Here is a 25,126-nt window from a genome sequence, read left to right on the forward strand (position 1 = left end):
ATTTTTTAAGTACATAACTCAGGCTTCTGTTATTTGAGAGTATGTCTGAGACAACTTACTCCACAGATCCGCCGCAGTGCAATCATCTGAAAGAGTAACCAACACTTCTTGAGAGAGTGTTGACGTAATATAAGCAACCAAAGACTGATCCCGCTTCCTCCAAGCTGTATACTCTGGATTCTTAATAGAAATGGTAATTGTGTCACCATTCTCATCCTTGGTTTCTTGCAAAATAAGCCGTGATGGTATAGGAACTAAAACATCCAGATGTTCATCGAGATCCTGACTCTGTATAAAAGGAAGGATTTGCCTCTTCCAGGTCAAAAAATTAGAATGAGTAAGTTTTTTTGTAACGAGTTGACTCAAGAAATTTGCAGAGGGATCGGATGACGAGGAGTAATCCATATCAATGGGACAATGAATAAGCAAACAAAACGAATGGAAAGAAACAAACAAGTTTGAGATCACTTAATCAATCAGGAGAACTTCAACAAGGCATGTACCTGTGCTACCAATATCTTGAAATAATTCCTTTTTTTTTTGCAGATTCAGAATCGAGATTGTATAGGCATTGCACAGGGAACACTAAAATAGCAATAAAGGAAGGAAACATTTCTGGAATCAAAGAGATTGTTTGCAATCAAAGAGGTGACTACAATAAAAAATGAATAAAAATGATGACTACAATAAAAAACGAACCAAACAGGCTGCAATCAGATAGGAGAACACTTAGAAATGATGACTGCAATGTGGCTGCAGTCGTTGATGTCGATGAAAGAGTGACAGACGTTAAGAGTGGATGAACGAGAATCAAGAAACGATGACTGATAGTCGTTGATGGCTGCAGTCGTTGATGTGGCTGACAGTCGTTGATGAACGAGAATAAAAAAAAAGAGTAGCAGACGAACCTGTTTAGTTCTGGGACCGAGACGAAGATGGGATTGGTATCACGTTAAGAAGATAGACAGATGATGAACGAGAACTAGCAGAAAAGAACGAGTTGCATAGAAGGGTTCAGAGAGGAGAATAAAAAGGGGGAAAGACGAGTTGCATAGAAGGGTTCGGAGACGAGAATAAAAAGGGGGAAAGATGAACCAAAACCTGTTTCTTCAGATCTCGCTGAACACGCCTCTGATAGGATTTCGCAACCACAAGCTCTGATACCATATGAGATTTCGTATGGGTGTATGTGTGGTTCAACTTTTATAGGAAAGTAGAGAGAGAGAGGAGGAGATGCACAATTGGCTGGGGCGGCACACATAGGCTCGACCTCCAAACCCTAAGCTTTATAAAAAAGAAACAGATATACAATGAGCCTTTTAATATCAGAGGTATTACAAGAATGCCATTAATGAAACTGTATTGTGCATGTGTTTCATTTAACATGCATATGGATCTGGATCCAGATCCATACGCAAACTATATTTTAACACATTTCTCCAGACTACTCTAGACTAAGAATATTTGGGTGCAAATGTTTCATATTTACTGACAAAAATGATAAACTTTCCCCTCGTGCGATTCCCTGTGCCTTTTTAGGATATGCTGAAAACCATAAAGGTTATAGATGTTTTGACTTCAAAAATAATAAACTATATGTGTCTAGAAATGTTTCCTTTCTCGAAAAGGAGAGCTTCTTTGATTTTAGAAAATTAAAAGACGTCACTGAGTACTCCTTTTTGCTAGATCTAACATCAACATCTGATGAATATGACCTTGACTGTAACTTTGATGATGATCAAAGAATTATTGATCTTAATGTTGAAAATGAAGAAGTTCATAGAGATACTAGTATTCAATATTCCAGGCGACAAGAGTCTAATCCTCCATGTGCACTTGAAAAATATTCTAACATAAAATATTCTAACATTCTAACTAGACAATCATCCCGAGTCTCGCGGCCTCCAGGAAAGTTTGTATCATACGAGTCTTTCTCACCCACATATAAGGCAATTATTGCATTAATTCACTCATATGAAGAACCATCCACATATTTTCAAGCAAAAAATGATATCAAATGGATAGAAGCCATGAAAGCTGAATTAAATGCACTTGAAAAGGCTTCTACATGGAATATTCAAGATCTTCCGTTAGGAAAAAAAAACTATAGGATGTCGATGGGTTTATAAAATTAAAACCAAGAGTGATGGTACTCTTGAAAGATATAAAGCCCGTTTAGTAGCCAAAGGTTATGCTTAAGAATATGATATTGATTATGAAGAAACCTTTGCTCCGGTGGCTCGTATGACAACTGTCCGAACCTTAATTGCCTTAGCTTCTATCAAAAAATGGTCTATTTTTCAAATGGATGTCAAAAATGTTTTTTTAAATGGAAAGCTAGTTGAAGAAGTATACATGGAACCCCCTCCTAGTGTAAGTATTCCTAAGGGTAAAGTCCTTTGCTTAGAAAAAACTCTTTATGGACTTAAACAAGCACCAAAAGCTTGGTATGATAGGTTTAGTCGTGTTATGATTGATATTGGTTTTCAATTCTGTTTAACTGACACTGCTTTGTTTATTAAGAATTTTGATGCATGGATCATTGCACTTTTTCTCTATGTGGATGATATGATCATCACCGGAAGCGATAAACGGGGAGTTGAAACAATCAAAACACTTCTTAAATCTCATTTTGAAATGACTGATTTGGGCTTGTTGAGATATTTTTTAGGCATTTAAGTTGCTTATTCTCCTATAAGATATTTATTATCTCAGACTAAATTTGCTTTTGATATTGTTTTCAGGTCTGGTATTACTGATGATAAGAAAGTTGACACTCCAGAAGTTGTTAATGTTAAAATGAAGATTGATGATGGAGAACTTCTTGCAGACCCTACTCCTTACAGACAGCTTGTCGGGGCACTTTCCTATCTATCCATTACCAGACCAGATATAGCACATGCTGTTCACACAACAAATCAATTTCAACATGCTTCTACTTCTGTTCATATGGGAGCAGTCATGCGTATTATCAGATACATCAAGTCCTCACTTTCACGAGGACTTTTCTTATCTTCCTCCTCTTCTCTTGATTTAATTGATATACTGATGCTGATTGGGGAGGTGATCCCAATAACAGACACTCAACCACTGGCTTTTGTGTCTTTTTAGGAGAATCATTGATCTCGTGGAGGTGTAAAAAGCAGCAGAAAGTATCTCTCTTATCCACCGAAGCTGAATACAGAGCCATGACAACCACGACCATGAAAGTAGTTTGGCTCCGACGACTGCTTGTTGACATGGGAACTGAAGCAACAAAGGCTTCACAAATGTGTTGTGACAACAAAAGTGCGATCTACATTGCCAGTAACAGAATATTCCATGAACGCACCAAACACATCGAAATGGATTGTCACTACGTCAGAGCGGAATATCTACACGGGATAATTGATCTGCCATATGTCACTTCAGAATATCAGTTAGCAGACTTCTTTACAAAGCCTCTCGCTGCTCCCCGATTTCACTTTCTCTTAGATAAACTTTCGCTCATTGTACCGTAAGTTTGAGGGGGAGTGTTAAAATGTAAAACTGTATATATATATAATAATAATATTATATTATTATATATATATATAAATACAATTTTCATTTCTTTCTTTTCTGTAATTTTTTTCCTTTATTTTTATTTTTTGTCTTTATGTCATCTAGTTCAGTTTGAACTAGAATGACAGTTGCTAGTCAAGTTCTGTCCAGACTTGACTAGCAATAGAGCTGTTGAGCTGTTGGACTGACACATTCCAACAACTCTAAATAGAGCTGTTGGACTGTGTCCAACAGCTCTATTGAGTCCTCTTTCAGCTGTGTATATAAAGGGGTGCAGCCCCTTTTGTATTTTATTCCAATGCTTCTTAAGCAATTGGTTTTTCATATCAATAAAGAATACATTTTTATTTTTATTTTGTTTCCAGTTATACCCTTTTTAAGGGTTATGCTTTAGTGTCATTCTTGACACTTGCCCTTGTGAATCTAAGCTCGTGTTTCGAAGATCCCCATTTCATTTCATAAATATCTTAAATCAATGGACTCAGCTTATTTTCTTCTTGTTTCATTTTCATAAAAGACATCCTCTTAGGTTTTCTTGGAGGTGCTAATTCAGACCACACTCATACCTAATTAATATATTGGCCCAACATGCTAGTGTGGATTTGCTTGATTGTTTAGGCATAGTATATATCAGTATTGGATAAACAAAAGGTTGAACTCTTCCAAGAAAATCAATGTCAAGATGTAGCCATTGTGCAATAGAGTTTATTATCCCCAAACTTCTGATTCCATTACAAAACAAAGTTCAATTGAAATATGCAATCTTATTGTTAAATTTGTGGGTGTCACATGATGCCTCGATTTTGTAATGTGCATTTCTATTTTCAGATTAACTCACGTGAGCATTCACTGCTTGTATGTGTCTGCAGAGTCTGGACATCCTTGATCAGTCTATGGACTCTGTGAAAGTTGATGTGGATGTGTTGATGAAAACCTTGCATTCTTTAACAGAATTAAAGGCTCAACTTGTAAAAGGTCTGGAAAATGGTCTCAGGAATGATGCTCCTGACTCTGCAATAGCAATGCATCAACAGGTATTGGTCTTTTTATTTTCTAAGGCATGAAATCTCATATAAAAAAGAATCATGTCAGGGTACATATTAATATTTATGATTTGACTCATGAATGTCTTTTCACACAGTGGCGGCTTTGTGAGATCAGCCTTGAGGATTACTCTTTTGTTCTTTTGAGCAGGTGTGATTTGCATTCTCATTTTATTCTTTATGTGCAGTGATTTCTAAAACAAACAACACATGCTGTTTTGCAAAAACATGTGAATGATAAATGTGGTACTTTGGTAAGATTGATTATGTGGCATCTTGTTGCAAATGGAATCGTTTAGCTTGGCATGATGAGAACTCTTTCTCTTTCTGTTTTTCTTGTTTTTTCAAAACTCTATTTTGCTATTTTTTCAAAGAAAAGTTTTGAAAATGGAGAAAATACACTATGAGGAAGCCAAGCCATTAAGTTGCAGGCACAGTTTCACATGGAAAATAAATTTTCTGAAAAAAATTGATGTTAGTGCCTCATGTGAGTACTTTGCTTGTGCATGTTGTAGCTAGAGTGAATGGTAATCCCTCTAGTTGTTGGTGTAAAATATAAAGATGGATTAAGGCATAATCGAGTTTCAGGTGACAAATGAATTTTCCAAGAAAAATTGATATTAGTGCCTCCTGTAGCAGCTTTTCTTGTGTGTATGTTCTCTAGTTTTTGGTGCAAGACTTATTGTTTTAGATCTGATTTCAAAGACTGCCTTCAGCATGCCTGAATAGGCTTGAACCCATGTCAAAGATACTCTTGCAGCCTATAGAATGAACCGTTATTTAAATTTGGTAAGAATTGCTTGACAGGAATCTCTGCACATTGTAGCCACAATTTTTGAGAGTTGCTTCCAGGACTGTACTTATCTTAGAAAACAAGACAAATATATCTCATAATTTTTATGCCAAGTATACTTTTGGAATTGACTCCAAATTGTCAATAACCTGTGTGCATGTCCACTAATAGAAGGAAAACAAAAATGCATTCTTGAAAGGTTAGAATGTAATTGACACTTTGCACTGGTACAGGGAAGTCTTTTGTTAGGCTATAATTAGCGTTATTTTGACAGACTGCTCAATGCTCTTGAGACTGTGGGTGGTTCATCTTCGCTTGCTCAAAGTGTGGTCTCAAAGAATTTGAGTTCATGGAATCATCCCTTGGATGCTCTTATAATTGGCATACGCCAGATTGGGCTATCTGGCTGGCAGCCAAAGGAGTGTATTGCTATTGAAAATGAGTTACTTGCCTGGAAAGGGAAAGGTCTATCAGAAAGAGAAGGTAGCTTCTTTCCCTCAATTGATTAAAGAAATTCGGTATATGTTATCTAGGGGATATATATGCTCAAATATCTTTATCCTTTTCTTTCTGTAGGTAATGAAGATGGCAAGAAGATTTGGGCTTTGAGAATCAAGGCTACTCTTGATAGATCAAGGAGGCTGACTGAAGCTTACTCAGAAATCCTTCTTCAACTTTTGCCTGATAGAGTCCAGGTCCATAATCTCACCACTCTTTACTTTAAGTCAATGTTGTAATTATCGTATCAGAACCTGTATCGGAAGGGCTGGTGATACAGGTGTATTGTACTGTATCCTATCATATCTAAGATACAGAAAAAAATCCATTTTAACAATCACAAAAAAATAGAAAATTTTCCAAAAAATCAGAAAAATTTAGAAAAGAGTCATAGAATAAAATAAAAAAAGAAATCAAATTTAAGCATTTATGAACAATTAAACATACACATGTACTACTATAATATGTGAAACGATACTGTAACAAACTAACAACTAACAAAACAAAAGGTTTACTATTAAAAAGAAACATTAGATAACAAACAAAAGGAAAAAGGTTTGTGTAAATAAACTATATCACATAATAAAAAATAAAATAAACTTTAAAATAACTATAAAAAACAAAAAATATAACCACAAAGAGAAATAAAACACATTTAAGTAGTCAAACTACAATATTAAGTACACTTAATTATGAAATAAATTGAGCATGAAATAATTAGTAACAATTATCATAAAAGCTATAATTATGATGTTATAACAATGTATCCATTACATATATCAAAATAGTATGAAATTAAACATTAAAAAGTAAAAAGAAGAAGAAAGTAATAGGTCATTTCATAAGTAGTAAACATTAAAACAAAGAAGTTTCATAATGTCTTTCACTAATCACAATAAGCACAAAAGTTGAATAATGTGTGCTCTTTCATAATAATACTTCTCTTCTTTCTTGTCTTCACTAATCACAATAAATTAAGAAGAAAATTTCTACTTTTTTGTTCTTATAAGTTTATGAAATAAGTGGATAGGACTATGTTAAACCCTTATTTATGTAAAAAGTGGTCACTAAAAGTGAAAAAGAATCTAAAATAAATTACCTGAAAATTTTCAACAAAAAAATGTGAAAATAGTTGCATCTTCCAATACGGCATGTATCATAAATACAGTGTGATATGGTTCGATACACTGCATTTTCCGATTCAAGGGGTATATTGTGTTACATGGGCTAGAGATACTATGATACACTGTATTGTATCATATAATATGGATAACATTGCTTTAAGTAGTTGTACATATGCTATTCTAGAACCATTGGTGCATGCAAGCTCTGGCAACAAACAACATGCTCTCTGTTTAAGTAGGTTATATTTTAGGAAGGCTGCATTGACTTGAGAATTTGCAATTGGACACCTATGTATCTATTATAAATGCCATACCATGTAGCATCTTTTAATTGTTAATATATATATATATATATATATATATATATATATATATATATATATATATATATATATATATATATATATATATAATGTAAACCGAAATACCCATCAAGGGTATTTTGGTCTTTTCACTGAATAGGCATCAGCCCATTAGGGGCTGATATTTTTTATTTCTCTTTTGTATTTTATTTTTTTTGTCTTTTTACCTTTTTACTGTTTGTCCTTTTATGATAGGGACAGCTCCATATAGCTGTTGGAGCTGCCCCAACAGCCATATGGGGCTGCCCCCATTTGTCTCCTCATGTATTATAAATAGGTCTCTTTAGGCCTTATATTCTTAACTCCTTTGTGAGTGTCTTTATGAAATAACAACTTTATTTGACCCTTGTGTGGGTGGTTTGATTATTCAATCAAGTATGATGCTTGATTGAAAGTGTGTTCTTGCATGTGTATTGGGTTGAATCCATTTCATTACATGGTATTAAAGCTTTGGTGCTCAAAAAGCAACCTTTCAAGAGGGAGATCATGATAACATCACGAGGAGGATCGTGATCTTGGCGAGTACAACAAACCGTGGATTGTTGCATCGGGAAGCGCACCATCTCTCAAGCAATTTTGTATTACATTCACTTTCTCTTCCTCTTCTATTTTTCCCGCTCTTAATATCTTTTCTTCTCATTGTAAAAGAATGGAGAATGAAAGGGAAGTAATAGTCTCCATTTCCGTACGCTTAAATGATACAAACTATGTGATGTGGGCATTCATAGTAAAACACAAAATATGGAAAAAGGGACTATGGGGTTTTGTGGACGGTTCTGCAAAGGAGCCTAAACTCATTCTTACTAAAATTGAGAATGGGAAGGAAGTTGCCTTTCAAGGAGAGGAAATGGCTAAAGCCGTTTTCAATTACGAAAAAAGATGTAAAGAATGGAGGATGGGCCATTCCAAGATAATTGGATGGCTCATCAATAGTGTGGACATCCACAAGTGTTCTAGTTTGACGAAATTTGATTTCGCTAGTGATGCGCGAAAATATCTTAAAGATATGTATAGTCTTAAAGATATTGCTTGCATATGTAATGTTCAAAACAAGGTAAGAACCATGACTCAAGGAGAAATGAGCATTATGGAATACTACAATGCACTTTCTCTTCTTTGGGATGAATTAACTCTTTTTGAGCCAAAATGGCATTGCCCACAAGATGTAGAACTCTATAAAAATCAAATCAAACTGATCACTTCTATTAATTTAGTAATGGGCTTAGGCCCGAATTTGAAGGAACCAAGTCGGCTCTCATTCGTAGAGGAGGGATACCATCCATAGTAGAAACTCTTGAAGAATTGACTATGGAAGAAAATAGATTGAAGAAGCATTCCACTTCTAAAGATGAAGAATTCGTGCTTGCTATGTCGAAGCTCTGAAACCATACTAGAGCTATAAATCTTCTCATTTTGTAAAAAATGAGAATGGAAGAAACCCCAACAACTATGAAAGAAATGAAAAGAAGAGTGATCACGGGTAAAAATTATTTGCTATCACTGTTATGAACCGGGACACATTAAGTCTTTTTGTCCAAAAAGAAAGAAGGATGATCATAGAGAAGATAAAAGAGTTGCTTCTATTGAAAGAGTGATGTAGATGACTCCAAATGTATTGGCTCGCTATCGTTGGCTCAACCAATGGAGGCACTATAGTCTATGCTTAAAGCTCAAACCTCTTCTTTCTCTGGAGCGACCGTATCCACAAGTGGTGACTCTGGTTTAGACCTCTTGGATCCTAGATTCTAGTGCCTCTTTTAATATGACTCCAAATGTGTCCATATTATATGAATGTAATTCTAACCCAAATAATTCTTATGTCTCAACCGCCGATGAAACGTCTCTAAAAATCAAAAGTTTTAGAATTTTTCAAAGACCACAAATCTTTCACATACCAAATATTAGAGTAGTACCAAAATTAAATTTAAATCTTTTATTGGTTTCTTAAATTACGAATCATGGTTGCAAAGTATTATTTTTATTTAATGATTATTTAATACAGGATCTCCAGTCCGGGAAGCCGACTGGGCGAGGCCATAGAAGAGGAGAAGAAAGAAATTTTGTGTGAAGATTGCATTCTTGGTAAAATGAAGGCTTTGCTCTTTGGACCAAGACATTTTATAACCAAAAATCTATTTGAGTTACTACATTTGGATGTACGGGGATCGGCTCCAGTTGTATCCAAAGGTGTATCCTATTATGTTGTGTTTGTAGATGACTATAGTAGACATTCTTGGATATTCTTTTTAAAACAAAAATCGGAAGTGTTTGATTATTTTAAAAAATTTCATTATTACATAAAAAATTAATTTAAAACTAATATTTAAATCTTTAGACTGATTTTGGGGGATAATTTGTGTCAAAAGAATTCGAAAATTATCTTGGTCTATATAGAATTGTTCATCAAAAATCTTGTCCATACACTGCTCAACAAAATGGCCTAGCCGAGAGGAAGCATAGACATATTATTGAGACCACTAGAACACTTCTTGTGTCTAAAAATGTTCCAAAAGCTTTTTGGGCCAAAACCGCCTTTACAACAGTCTATTTGATAAATAAAATGCCTTCAAAAAATATTGAAAATATCTCTCTTGTTGAAAAACTTTTTAAAACATCTCCCGATTATAAAAGGTCAAGGGTCTTTGGATGTAAATGTTTTGTCCTTACCAATAAATATGATGAGCTTTTTCCAAAAGCAATTCCTTGTATTTTCTTAGGCTATGCCGAAAATAAAAAATGATACAAATGTTATGACATTGAAAGAGACAAATTATATGTTTATCGAAATGTCACCTTTCTTGAAAATGAAATTGGTTTTAGCAAGGAAAAAATCCAAGAAAGCTGTGACTATTCATTTTTTTTATCTTAGCAATGAACCTGAAGGGTGTGAAGACCGTCATGACATGCATGAGCGTGAAGATGAAGATACTCATGATTCGAATAATATAGATCTATCTCATAATGACATACAAAGCTATACTCGACGTACCGAAAGTCATCTACCATGTGCTTTAGAAAAGTATTGTCAAAATCAAGATATAGATTCTTCTAGTCTTAGAAAATCCATAAGAATTTCAAAGATCTTAGTAGATTTGTGTCTTATGATTCCTTTGAACCAAGGTATAGATCATGCTTAATATCCTTACATTCATATTTGGAACCAAAATCCTATCATGAGGCTAAAAATCATCAAGAATGGATTAAGACAATGAATGATGAATTAAAAGCCTTGATAAAGGCAAAAACTTGAAAAATCAAAACATTGTCTAAAGAAAGGAAGACCATAGGATGTAGATGGGTCTACAAGGTAAAAACTAAATGGGATTGAACATTAGAAAGATACAAAGCTAGGTTAGTAGCTAAGGGATACAGTTAGGAGTATGAAATAGACTATGACGAGACATTTACTCCAGTTGCTCGAATGACTACTGTGAGAACTCTCATTTTGATAGCATCAATTAAAAAATGACCCATCTTTCAAATGGACATAAAAAATGCCTTTTTGAATGGTAACCTGAATGAGGAGTTCTACATGGATCCTGGAGTTCTATGTGGATCCTCCATTAGGTTTGAACTTAGCATATGGAAAAACCCTTCGGTCAAGAAAAGCCTTGTATGGTTTAAAACAAGCTTCCAAATCTTGGTATGATAGATTCAGTAGTGTGATGACATAACTTCATTTTAAATCTTGTTCTACTGACATTACATTATTTGTTAAGTCTTCCAGTATAGGAATGATGATATTACTACTCTACGTAAATGATATGATACTCACAGGAGGTGACAAACAGGTAGTTAACCATACCAAGGATGTTCTTAAAGACAACTTTGATATGACAAATCTTGGTTTTTTGCGATATTTTCTTGAAATAGAAGTGGCTTACTCACCTCGTAGTTATTTTTTGTCACAGACTAAGTATGCAACAAAAATTTGTTCGACAGGGACAACTCCATATAGCCGTTGGAGCTGCCTCAACAGCCATATGGGGTTGCCCCCATTTGTCTCCTCATGTATTATAAATAGGTCTCTTTAGGCCTTATATTCTAAACTCCTTTGTGAGTGTCTTTTTGAAATAACAAATTTATTTGACCCTTGTGTGGGTGGTGTGATTATTCAATCAAGTATTCTACTTGATTGAAGCTGTGTTCTTGCATGTGTATTGGGTTGAATCCATTTCATTACATTAATTTCTTATCAAGTACATATTATTTGCTTATTTGGAAACTCTTGGAAAGTTTACTGGTGAATACTTGTTTTACTTTTCCTGAATCTTTTTTCCTAACAAAATGCTACCTTTCTTTAGAAGTTAGGAAGTGCTCTTGCGATTCCTGAGAACAGCATAAGAACATATACTGAAGCTGAAATTCGATCCGGGTATGAACTTGCTTTTTGTTGTCATACTTTGCTAGGTTAGGCTAATACTGAAGCTGAAATTCCTTTGAATATGTATTCATATACATGTGCCACTAAGTTATTTATGAGGTATCTGTGAGGCAAGAGAAACATGATCAAAATGTGGCAATATAATTCTGAAATATTATACTGTCAATCTAGTCCTAATATATGTCATGTTGGCTGCAGTGTTATTTTCCAGGTCTCAAAAATGTGCTCTCTTCTCTTAAAAGCACTAAGAATTACATTGGGATCACAAGGTTGGGATGTTCTAGTTCCAGGAACAGTTGTTGGGACTCTTGTACAGGTATTTCAATGATTGTTTTGCTTTTATTTCAAACTATTTTGTAGGTAAAAGCATCTATTCAACATAGACTGGACTGCGTTTTGGACCTATAGTATCATGCTGACTGCCTTTTTACATGCTTACTGCTGTGATCCTCTTCTTTTTCCATTTTATCCACAAAATTGTTCATCTCTGTTGACACTGGAAAATTGTGTATCAGGTGGAGAGTATTGCACCTGGTTCCTTACCATCTTCGACCAGCAGTCCAGTTATTCTTCTGGTCAATAAAGCTGATGGTGATGAAGAGGTTACTTATTTCTGTTTCTGGAAAATTTCCCTTCTGCAGACTACTCAGAGCCATCGATTTGTTCTTATTTGGGATAAATTGATATACTTCAATATTGATTTAATTTGTTGCTCAGGTAAAGGCTGCTGGGAGTAACATTGCAGGAGTGGTACTTCTGCAAGAGCTGCCTCATTTATCACATTTAGGTGTTAGGGCTCGACAAGTAAGTTGCATGCTTCATGCAAGAAACCTAAATGCGTATATACCTTATTTCATGAAACTGCAATCTATATATGTTTTTGTGACAATTTACAGGAAAAGGTGGTCTTTGTAAGTTGTGAAGATGAGGAAAAAGTTGCTGGCATTCAAGGTCTTATTGGAAGATCTGTCAGGTTATAGTTAAATCACTTGTTTATCCTAGAAAATGCTTGTAGATTTACATATTTGAATTACTTTTCAGTTTTGAATTTACTTTGATCTCCTTAATATAGCCTAAACCGAAAACCTACTTGCAGTTCTGAGTTTTTGGCACGAGTTATTCATTTTAGGTCTATTTTCAAACTTGCAACTGGAAATGTTTTATGTTGGTTAAAAAATGAGTAGAACACGACACAAACATGTGAACAAGAGGGAAAGAAGATTAAAAAGTACCTGCGTGTGCATGCATACATGCATCCACATGGCACATACTATATATATATATATATTCACTAGAATATGAGAACTAGAAATATAAAAACTAATGTGTGAACCATGATTTTCATGGATTTTTTGTTCTTTTCTGTTGAATCTAACCATACGGATGTGATCTACATGCTTAGTTTTATAAGAACCTGCTCTTGAATCATCCAATTTTGATGCATAAACTAGATTTTGTTAAGGCTTTAAAATCAATAGCTCATAATCTTCATAAATATTCAAACATTCAAAAATCACATTTTTTTATAAAAAATACACGATCCAATGGTTGATTCCTAGCAAATTCACCATGCCAAGCACATCCACATGGTTGGATTTGCAAAAAAGGTGTTGGAAATGCCCATATTTCTAGTTCTCATATTGTAGTGACTATATATATATATATATATATATATATATATATATATATATATATATATATATATAAGGAAGGTCTAAAATCTACAACCGATAATCGACAACGTTCCTTCTCTATCGATCGAGTTTTTCATATATCGAACTTTACATATTGGATTTTTATAATTCATTTAGTGAGCGACATGTTTTGGATTATGAATTTTTGGTGTTTACATGCATTTTTTAAAGCACTAAAAATCAACGGCCCACAATGTTTTGTATTGTAAAGTTTTAAATAAATTGTGAGGCATCAATTTTTCACGTTTCGAAAAACATGTCTATATGTCGACGTAAAGTCTTCGTGTAAATCATATTTCTTACTAAATAAATTATGAAGAACAAATATATGAGATTCAATTGATGAGATGCTCAAGCATTGGAGAAGGGGAGCCATCCGATCGTCATTGGTTGTAGATTTTGGATCTTCTTTTGGTTTGACAGTCCCCTTCCCTCTCTCTCTCTCTCTATATATATATATATACATAGAGAGAGAGAGAGAGAGAGAGAACAACGTAATGTCGAACATTGTTTTTATTGCCCATTGAACAGACCTTGACCGTCCGATTTTATTCACAATGCGGCCATCGACGGCAGCGAGGTTGCGGTTTGGTCGGGCGAGGTAGAGCGCTAGGTCTTTGTTGCCGGTGTGAGCGGCCTGGGGGTGGGACGACATTGACAATGCCGCCGCCGATCCGAGGGTCTCACCGAGGGCAAAGTGAGACTTTGGGGAGTCAATGAGGTTCTTGATGAGGGTGGCCGCACCTGCGCGGATCTCGGGTGAGTGGTGGGAGGCAGAGAATGTGGTTGGGGATGAGGGTGGTGTCAGGTGTGTTAAAATACAACTTGCGTATGGATCTGGATCCAGATCCATACGCATGTTAAATGAAAACACATGCTCAATATAACCTCATTAATGGCATTCTTGTAATATCATTGTATATGTTTTTCTTTATAATGTTTAAGGTTTTGGAGGTCGAGCTATTCGAGTGTTGCCCCAGCCATTGTGCATTCCTCTCTCTCTCTCTCTCTCTCCAGCCATTGTGGAAGCTGAACCAGGTACATACGAAATCAAATCTGATATGCAATCAAATCTGATATGGTATCAGAGCTCAGGTTAATCCTGTGCGTGAAGAAGTTCTGAAACAGCGTGGACAGCTCCAGCGTGAACAGCGTGAACATGTCTTCATCTTCTGAAACCCCTGATTAGCGTGAACAGGTCTCCATCTTCTGAAACCCCTGATCAGCGTGAACAGGTCCCAGCGTGGACAGTTCCAGCGTGAACAACGTGAACAGGTCTTCATCTTCTGAAACCCCTGATCAGCGTGAACAGCTGGTACCTTTTCTCTTTTCCTCTCAGTGCTCATCGATCCTTTCTTTTCTGTTACTCATTTCTTGTTATTCTCGTTCATTGGTATATGTTTTTCTTCTTCATTCTATCGTCTGTTTTGATTCCATCTGATCCTCAACATCAACGACTGGTTTTTCAGATCTGTGTTGGTTCCATCTTTTCCTAAACATCACCGACTGCAGTCTCCCTTTTTTTATTTCAAACCAGCCTTTTGATTCCACAAGTTTTTCCTTTCGTTTATTGTTGTTTTAGTGTTCTTTGTGCAACACTTTTGGTAGTACAGGTATATGCCTTATTAAAGTTTTACTGATTGATTCAGTGATCTCAAATCTGTTTATTTCCTTTCATTCATCTTGTTTGCTTATTCATTGTTCTACTGATATGGATTACTCTTCGTCATCCGGTCTCTCTGCCAATTTCTTGAGTCAGCTCGTTACAGAAAAACTTACTCATTCTAATTTTTTGACCTGGAAGAGGCAAATCCTTCCTTTTATACGGAGTCAGGATCTCGATGAACATTTGGATGGTTTAGTTCCTATACCACCACAACTTATTTTGCAGGAAACCAAGGATGAGAAGGGTGACACAATTACCATTTCTATTAAAAATCCAGAGTATACAGCTTGGAGGAAGCGGGATCAGTCTTTGGTTGCTTATATTACGTCAACACTCTCTCAAGAAGTGTTGGTTACTCTTTCAGATGATTGCACTGCGGCAGATCTGTGGAGTAAGCTGTCTCAGACATACTCTCAGATATCAGAAGCCCGAGTTATGTACTTAAAAAATGAATTTCAAAGTTTGAAGAAAGGCTCCATGATAGTCATGGAATACATAGGCCGCTTGAAGAATATTACTGATCAATTGGCTGTTGTTGGAAGTGCTATTGCAGATAAAGATAAAGTTCAACAACTTCTCAATGGATTGGGTCCTGATTTTGACATGTTTACCACAGCTTTATCATGCCTTCCTCACTTGCCCACTTTTGACGACCTCCAAGCGAAACTTCTCTAGCATGAGATGATTATGAAGCAAAGGGCAGAAGGAAATGAATCAGCTCGTCCTCATTCAGTTTTGGCCATGGACACTTCTGTTGGTTTTGGACGAGGGAATGGAGGGCATAAGGAGGCAGAGGCCGCGGACGTTTTGGGCAGGGAGGACGTGGTATCTTGCCTACACCTAATATTTCAGGGGTTTTTAATACAGGGAATCAGAGGAGAGTGCCCACTTGTTTCTTATGTAACAAAAGAGGACATGTGAAAGCTGATTGTTGGTTCAATCTACAAAATAGAGGAAAAATAAACAAAATTGAGAATGAATCAGCTACTGCTGTGGACACAAAAGTGCCATCCACAGATGTGCAACAACTTTTGTTATCAGCATTGTCACAGATGACGATCAAGCAAAATGAACAAGGCGAATGGTATGTTGATTCAGGTGCCGCCACACATGTTACGGGTAATGCGGGTAAGTTATCTCACTTATTGTCTTATTTTGAAAAAGGTAGTATAGTTACGAGAGATGAAACTTATCACTCCATTAGTCATACTGGCAGTGCACATATCCCTATGTCAAAGTCCACACTTCACTTGTCCAATGTCTTTCTTGCTCCTAATATTAAAAAGAACATTGTTTCTGTAGCTAAACTTGTTGACGATATGAATTCTTTCGTCGAATTTACTCTCTCTTCTGTTTATGTTAAGGACCTACGAACGAAGGAGACGTTCGCTAAGGGGGAGCGACAAGGAAACATGTACGTCTTCAAGGAGATTCCTTCAGTGTCTTCGCCCTCAGACCCAGTCCTCCAGTTGAAGTCGTCCAAGCATTCTTCAGTGTCTTCGCCTTCAGAGTCTTTGTTTTTTCCTTCATTGGAAGTTTTTAATTCATCTCATTATAATAAGTCAGATATTTGGCATAGTCGTTTGGGACATTGTAGTTTTCGTTGAAAATCTTGTATCTGATGGTCTCCTTCCAGAGTCTGGTTTATGTTCATTTTTTGATAATAATAATAAATGTTCTTCATGCAAACTCTGCAAAAGCCATGTTCTTCCTTTTCATATTATAAATAAAAGAGCTTCAAAGCCATTTGAGATTATTTGTTCCGATGTTTGGGGACCCGCACCTATTCCTTTTCTTTCTGGCAGTCGTTACTATGTTGTCTTTATTGATTCTTATTCATGTTATACTTTGATATATTTCTTAAAACACAAGCATGAAGTTTTCAAATATTTCGAGAATTTCATTCGATGGTCAAAACAAAGTTTGCTTGTGATATTGTGCATTTACAATGTGATGGTGGAGGAGAGTATTCATCGAACGAGTTTATTGCCTTTCTTCGGGATAAAGGAAGAAGTCGACAGGTTTCTTGCCTTCAACAAAATGGGGTTGCGGAGAGGAAACACAGGCATATTGTCTAGAACGCGATGAGCATGTTAAATGATAGCAATGTGCCTGTTAGTCTCTGGACAGAAGTTTTTCACACATCTGTTCATATAATAAATCGTCTTCCTATGGCACTTTTGGATCGGAAATCTCCCTATTATACTTTATTTGGGCAACACCCCTCTTACGACGAGCTGCGTGTTTTTGGTTGTGTATGTTATGTACATATTGATTCATCTCTGCGAAATAAGTTTCAGGACAAGGCTGTCAAGTGCAGATTTGTTGGGTATGCAGATGAATACAAAGGTTATTGATGCTATGACCCTACTACAAAACGTATTAGGACCTCCAGAAATGTTGTTTTTGACGAACAAAATTTTCAGGCCAATGACTCTGCAGCGTTGCTACCTCGAGAATTAGAAGTATATGATCCATGGATGAGCGCAGATCTTTTTGCTAATACAGGAGAAACATGTCAAACAAATTGTCCTTCCTTCGGCTTGAGTAGGGAGTTGAATGACTCACAGATGCATGTTGAATTATCTCCAGTTGAGCCACCCCCAGTAGAACGTTTCTCTGGACAAATATACACTAGACGGGACAAAAATACAGAGCCGAGGAATGTGGAAAGCATCGCCAATGATTCGGCTCAAAGGTCGTCACGCATTAAGCATCCTATTCAACGATGGTGAGTTATGAGACCTTCTCCCTTGATTTCCAGTTGTTTATGTCTAAGCACACAAAACAGGATGAACCCACTTGTTTTAATCAAGCTCTTCAATCCTGTCATTGGACTGAAGCTATGAATGAAGAAATGGAAGCTCTTCATGAATGCCAGACTTGGGAAATAGTCCCTCGGCCAGAAGGAAAGAATGTAGTTGGCTCAAAATGGGTTTATAAAATAAAGTATAAGCCTGAAGGAAGTATTGACAGATATAAGGCGTGACTTGTTGCTCGAGGATTCACACAACAATATGGTGAACACTACGATGAAACTTTTAGTCCGGTAGTCAAAATGGGTACTATTCGTATCATCATATCCCTAGCAGTCGATCAAGGTTGGAGCCTTAGCCAGATGGATGTTAAAAATGCATTTTTGCATGGAACTTTAAAGGAAGAAGTGTATATGGAGCAACCACCTGGCTATGCCGAGAAGGATCCTACTGTCTGGGTGTGCAAACTAAGGAAATCTCTGTATGGGTTGAAACAGGCGTCCCGTTCCTGGTTTGAAAGTTTCTCTATGCAAATTCAGAGTTATGGTTTTAGAAGATGCTCTCTGGATCACTCACTCTTTATTTACCAAAAGGCAGACATTGTTATACTTCTTCTTATATATGTTGATGACATTGTGATCACTGGGAGCTCAGATAATCATGTGCAAGACGTGAAACAATTTTTAATGAAAACTTTCAAGATGAAAGATTTAGGGGAGTTGCGGTACTTTCTTGGTGTGGAAGTTGACAGACAACAAGACACATTGACACTCATGCAACAAAAATACACTCTTGACCTTCTGGAAAGAGCCAGGATGACAAATTGCAAACCAGTCAGCACTCCTAGTGTATTACATCAAAGGCTGAGCTCTCAAGATGGTCATCTTTGTGTCAACCCTACAATGTATAGAAGTCTCGTGGGGATGTTACAGTACTTGACCTTTACCAGACCTGATATAGTTTATGCTGTCAATCAGGTATCCCAGTTTATGCATGCTCCAACGGAGGGTCATATGGAAGCTGTGAAGCGCATTCTACGCTATTTAAAAGGAACTATAGGAGACATACTTGTTTATCGCAAGAACGATAATCTGCATAGAGGACATGAACTCATCACTTATAGAGACGCAGATTGGGCAGGGGATCCAGATGAGAGACGATCTGTCTCTAGATATTGTGTATATATTGGGCACAATTTAGTGTCCTGGAGCAGTAGAAAACAAAAGGCAGTGGCACGATCGAGTACAGAGGCTGAATACAGATCGATAGCTGCAGGCACGGCAGAAGCCACATGGATTAGACACTTATTGAGTGATCTTGGGGAGACAATTATTCGATCATTTCTTTTATGTGACAATCAAAGCGCAATAAACATTGCATGTAATCCTATCCAGCATAGCAGAACGAAGCACATTGAGATTGATCAACATTTTATACGGCAGAAAGTCGAGATGAAGGAGATAGAACTATGTCATGTTCGAACAGAAGATCAAGTGGCAGACCTGTTTACCAAGGGATTAACAGGACGTCAATTTTGGCTATTGAAGAGCAAGTTGTACATGCTCCAAAATCACGTACAACTTGAGGGAGGGTGTTAAAATACAACTTGCGTATGGATCTGGATCCAGATCCATACGCATGTTAAATGAAAATACATGCTCAATATAACCTCATTAATGGCATTCTTGTAATATCATTGTATATGTTTTTCTTTAAAATGTTTAGGGTTTTGGAGGTCGAGCTATTCGAGTGCCGCCCCAGCCATTGTGCATTCCTCTCTCTCTCTCTCTCTCTCTCCCGCCATTGTGGAAGCTGAACCAGGTACATACGAAATCAAATCTGATATGCAATCAAATCTGATAGGGTGAGGCAGAGCGTGAGGAGGGCCTTGGTGCCGGTGCAAGCGTCTTGGGGGTGGGACGATGTTGGCGGTCAAAGGACGTTGACAATCTTGAGGGTCTCGTCGGAGATGGCAGAGGGTGTCGTTGGGGATGAGGGTAGCGTCGAGCGAGGCAGAAACGATGGGGCTTCCCTCGAGGAGGGCCTTGGTGCCGACGTGGGTGGCCCGGGAATGGGACGATGTCGGCGGTCTGGGAAGTGGTGGCGGAGGAGGGTGGGATGCAGAGGGTGTGGTTGGGGATGAGGGTGGCATCGAGGAGGGGGAGGCGGGTGAATCTGAAACAGTGTTCGGATGGGTACGATTAAAACAATGTTCAATGTTATACTGTTCATTCTCTCTCTCTCTCTCTCTCTATATATATATATATATATATAGAGAGAGAGAGAGAGAGAGAGAGAGAGAGAGAGAGAGAGAGAGACTAATGGGTACGTGCTAAATGGAGTTTTTCTGCTCTTTTAGTATTTTTTCGTAGTTCCGACCCCATAAATGTGTTGTGCATGTTTTGGATTATGAATTTTTGGTGTTTAGATGCATTTTTTAAAGCACTAAAAATCAATGGCCCACAATGTTTTGTATTGTAAAGTTTTAAATAAATTGTGAGGCATCGATTTTTCACATTTCGAAAAACGTGTCTATATGTCGACGTAAAGTCTTCGTGTAAAGCATATTTCTTACTAAATAAATTATGAAGAACAAATATATGAGATTCAATTGATGAGATGCTCAAGCATTGGAGAAGGGGAGCCATCCGATCGTCATTGGCTGTAGATTTTGGATCTTCTTTTGGTTTGACAGTCCCCTTCCCTCTCTCTCTCTCTATATATATATACATAGAGAGAGAGAGAGAGAGCAATGTAATGTCGAACATTGTTTTTATTGCCCATTGAACAGACCGTGACCGTCCGATTTTATTCACAATGCGGCCATCGACGGCAGCGAGGTTGCGGTTTGGTCGGGCGAGGTAGAGCGCTAGGTCTTTGTTGCCGGTGTGAGCGGCCTGGGGGTGGGACGACATTGACAATGCCGCCGCCGATCTCGAGGGTCTCACCGAGGGCAAAGTGAGACTTTGGGGAGTCAATGAGGTTCTTGATGAGGATGGCCGCACCTGCGCGGATCTCGGGTGTGTGGTGGTGGAAGAGGGTGGGAGGCAGAGAGTGTGGTTGGGGATGAGGGTGGTGTCGGGTGAGGCAGAGCGTGAGGAGGGCCTTGGTGCCGGTGCAAGCGTCTTGGGGGTGGGACGATGTTGGTGGTCAAAGGACGTCGATAATCTTGAGGGTCTCGCCGGAGATGGCAGAGGGTGTCGTTGGGGATGAGGGTAGCGTCGAGCGAGGCAGAACGATGTGGCTTCCCTCGAGGAGGGCCTTGGTGCCGACGTGGGTGGCCCGGGAATGGGACGACGTCGGCGGTCGGGGAAGTGGTGGCGGAGGAGGGTGGGAGGCAGAGGGTGTGGTTGGGGATGAGGGTGGCATCGGGGAGGGGGAGGCGGGTGAATCTGAAACAGTGTTCGATGGGGTACGATAAAAACAATGTTCAATGTTACACTGCTCATTCTCTCTCTCTATATACTCTCTCTCTCTCTCTCTCTATATATATATATATATATATATATATATATATAGAGAGAGAGAGAGAGAGAGAGAGAGAGAGACTAATGGGTATGTGCTAAATGGGTTTTTTCTGCTCTTTTAGTATTTTTTCGTAGTTCCGACCCTATAAATGTGTTGTGCATGGTCGGTTTACTAGGAATCCACACTTGGATCATGTGTTTTCGATAAAATAAATGATATTTGAAGCCTCAAAAAATTTCAAAGATTTTGGACCCTTGATTTTTCGAACGTTATAAAAACCCACCCATGTGTCTGAATCTAACACTTCAAGGGTTGATCCCTAAAAATCAAGTACATAGATCACATCTGTACGGTCAGAATTTACAAATAAAATGAAAAAAACTGAAAAACTCATTTAGCACGTTTCATTTAGCATATTTCATTTAGCACATACCCATTACTCTCTCTCTATATACATATGTAGGGAGAGAGCAATTGTTTATTATAATTGAATAATGTGAATATTTGCCTTTTCAATGGTGTTTCCCCATAAATGATGACATCTACTCTTTTATTGTCGCTAAATATTTGCAGTTTGTATAGGTTGGAAGCATCATCCACTGGTGTTGATATATCAGCCTGTTCAGGTGTTTTTGAGGAGACTAGCTTTTTAGTTGATTTGACGGCTGATGGAATCCTGGCTGAGGGAAAGGCATCTGAAGCTAGTCCCTCTACCTGGTTTGCAATGGATGCCTTAAGTCAGGTCATATCCTTGTTAAAACTCAGACACAGCACATGCATGCATACACACTCGGACACAGTTGTGCACTTAAATTGAGCAGAACTTCATTTTCTATTACATGTACGCCCATGCATCCATTGTGGGAATTATGTCTTTATTGTTTTGGTGGTATCTGTTCCAAGTCTGGTTTAACGCTGTATCAACAGGTATTTGACATTGGAGTTCTGGATCTAACAAATGCTACTGTAGAGACAGCTGGGGCAAAGGCATCTGCTTGCGGTCAACTTATGTCTTTAGCAGCAGCTTCTGTGAAGGGTAATACCCTGACCTGGCAATCCTTTCTTGCCTTGTTTCCATACTGGATGAGGGTCCTTTTGCATCTTGTTTCTGACTCTGACAGTGTGGATATGAGGCTATGGCCTACTCTTTCTTTTAAGCACTTCTCCTGGTCATTATCCGACTTCATGAAACGCTGCCAAAGTGCCTCATTTTGGCCAGCCCATTTCTTGATTCTGTTTCTCCTTTGTTATCAGTTTACAGTGATAAAGGCATTCCAGCATCATTTTGTGTTCCATTTGGCGTAGTCATTCCGTTTGGGGCCATGGAATCTGCTCTCAGAAGTAGTGGGGCCATGGAAGCATTTCAATCTCTATTGAAAAAGCTGGAGACAGCGGAAGTGGAAGACGGTGAACTGGACAGGTTATGCACCGAGCTGCAGTCACTCTTATCAGCACAACGCCCCTCCCCGGACACCATCCAAGAGATTGCAAAAAGCTTTTCTAGTGATTCCAGCCTCATTGTGCGCTCGAGTGCCAATGTAGAAGACTTGGCCGGAATGTCAGCAGCTGGATTATATGAATCTATTCCCAATGTAAAACCTTCTAATATCGACATTTTTGGTGGTGCTGTTGCTAGAGTGTGGTCATCATTGTATACACGGAGAGCTGTACTAAGTAGACGAGCTGCTGGCATACCTCAGAATGAGGCAGCCATGGCTGTTCTTGTTCAGGAGATGCTATATCCTGACCTTTCCTTTGTTTTGCACACAGTGAGTCCTACTGATGGTGACTACAAACTGGTTCAGGCAGAGGTTGCTTCTGGGCTTGGTGAGACGCTGGCATCGGGAACGCGTGGTACGCCTTGGCGTCTGGCAGTGGGGAAGTTTGATGGGAGCGTGGCGACGTTAGCATTTGCAAATTTCAGTGTGGAGTTGGTAGTGAACAAGGCCGGACCAGCAGACGGGAAGGTTCTGAGGTTGACAGTTGATTACAGCAAGAAGCCGCTCTCTGTAGATCCGATCTTTCGGAGGCAGCTTGGGCAGAGGCTTGGTGCTGTTGGATTCTTCCTGGAACAGAAGTTTGGTGGACCACAGGATGTTGAAGGTTGTGTGATAGGTGAAGATATCTACATTGTTCAGACACGCCCACAGCCTTGAGGACAGTTTGTGCAGCATTCTAGCACGGAGGTGATCTTATACATATCGAACATACAATAGATGTAAAATAATGGTGTTTCATGTAAACACAATTAGATATAATAAGATGAAAGGTTTTGCCATTGTGTTAGCATTTGATATGGATGGTCTTGATGAACTTCCCTTTTTTGTTTTTGAAAGGCAAGCTGGGGTTAGACAGACAGACCCCCACCAGTTACTATTCAACGTACCACTGGGGTTTGAACCTGCAACGCCCCACCACAATGAGACGTGCACTGACAGCTCCTACCAACCACTCCGAGCCCCGTTGGTAAACTTCCTGCACATGTAGATATCTTCACCTATCACACTGTCACGGGCCTATTTCCTTCAATGGGCCAGCGCGGCGCGACGGTCCTTCCTTACCGCCGCAAGCCTACTCGTCAGCTCGCTTGCCGGTCGCGGAAGCTTATGATCAGAGTGCAAGAGAGCAAGAGAGAATAGAGGGAGAGAAGTTGCAATCACAAGAAGCAATCACAACGAGGGTGAACAAAAGAAAGCTCAACGCATTTGATTCATTCACAATTTTGCCCGCAGGCTATTACAGTTCAAGTATACGGGCTGCCCCTTCGGGGTATTAATTCACCTGAACCGGGCAGCTTACATCAGACTCAACAAAAGCAAAACAGACTCTAAGCGCAACTGTACACTGTAAGTCGCAAGGGAACATGCTCCCCCCTTCAAATCATGCGCCGTCCTCGGCGCCATCTGTTTCGTGGTAAGCCCTGACTTCAGCCGGGTAGCGGCTGTTCATTCGAAATGCAGGCTCCCACGTTGGTTCCGCTGTTTCCTCCCACTGCACCAAGTATTTCTTCGCTTGCCCCAAGTAGTTGACCTTGTGGCGAAGGATCTGACTGAGGTGCTTTTCGGCCCGTTGTGCTGCCGGGGCCCTCTGCATGATGGGAGCGCGTTGCGGCACATTGCGTTCCGGGTCTCCATCATCTGGATGGAACTGCTTGAGGTTGCACACGTGGAACACCGGGTGCACCTTGAAGTCTGGGGGCAACTCCAGCTTATAGGCTAGCTTGCCCACCTTCTTTTTGATGGTGAAGGGTCCCTCATACTTTCTGAGTAGTCCGCGGTGCCGCCCGCGGAAGATGCCTGTGCGACCAGGATATAACTTCACCAACACTTGGTCCCCAACTTGGAACCCTGCGGGCCGACGGTGTTTGTCTGCCCACTTCTTCATTCTCTTTGCCGCTTTGTGTAAGAATGCCTTCGCTAACTCATTTTGCTCGTGCCAGTCGCGAACAAACTGATAGGCGAATGATGGCCTTCCCTTTTCCTGTGTGGCAAGAGTGTGCGGGGTCAGTGGCTGCTGCCCCGTGGCTATCTCGAACGGACTGTGGCCAGAAGACTCGCTCTTCTGCAGATTATAACAAAACTGTGCCACATCAAGGAGCTTCACCCAATTTTTCTGATTGGCACTAACAAAGTGCCTAAGGTACTGCTCCAGGATCCCGTTGATGCGCTCTGTCTGCCCATCTGTCTGCGGATGGAAGCTAGTTGAAAACAGCAACTCAGAGCCCAGTAGCCGAAATACTTCACGCCAGAACTTGCCCGTGAAGCGAGCATCACGATCACTCACAATGCTCTTTGG

At 38.9% G+C, this 25,126-nt stretch overlaps 1 protein-coding gene across 3 annotated transcripts in view; it reads left to right on the plus strand.

Moving 5' to 3' along the window:
* The window catches only part of LOC149811594 (phosphoglucan, water dikinase, chloroplastic-like), an 84,764-nt gene extending 61,157 nt beyond the window's left edge, over nucleotides 1–23,607 (plus strand). The window contains exons 8-19 of one of the 3 annotated variants that reach the window (XM_089993382.1): nucleotides 4,413–4,577; nucleotides 4,685–4,737; nucleotides 5,654–5,862; nucleotides 5,956–6,074; nucleotides 11,668–11,738; nucleotides 11,946–12,063; nucleotides 12,263–12,349; nucleotides 12,465–12,551; nucleotides 12,644–12,720; nucleotides 21,905–22,073; nucleotides 22,259–22,367; nucleotides 22,586–23,607. In XM_089993382.1, coding sequence (XP_089849508.1) covers nucleotides 4,413–4,577; nucleotides 4,685–4,737; nucleotides 5,654–5,862; nucleotides 5,956–6,074; nucleotides 11,668–11,738; nucleotides 11,946–12,063; nucleotides 12,263–12,349; nucleotides 12,465–12,551; nucleotides 12,644–12,720; nucleotides 21,905–22,073; nucleotides 22,259–22,367; nucleotides 22,586–23,487 — 2,166 coding nt within the window. In that variant the 3' untranslated portion in view covers nucleotides 23,488–23,607. The remainder of the gene's footprint in view (nucleotides 1–4,412; nucleotides 4,578–4,684; nucleotides 4,738–5,653; nucleotides 5,863–5,955; nucleotides 6,075–11,667; nucleotides 11,739–11,945; nucleotides 12,064–12,262; nucleotides 12,350–12,464; nucleotides 12,552–12,643; nucleotides 12,721–21,904; nucleotides 22,074–22,258; nucleotides 22,368–22,585) is intronic. The other 2 variants (XM_089993384.1, XM_089993383.1) reach the window with 2 other exon arrangements.
* The last annotated feature ends 1,519 nt before the right edge of the window (nucleotides 23,608–25,126 follow it).

This window comes from Nuphar pumila, chromosome 17 (genome assembly GCF_984573655.1).
Source record: "Nuphar pumila chromosome 17, dmNupPumi1.hap1.1, whole genome shotgun sequence".
Lineage (NCBI taxonomy): Eukaryota > Viridiplantae > Streptophyta > Magnoliopsida > Nymphaeales > Nymphaeaceae > Nuphar > Nuphar pumila.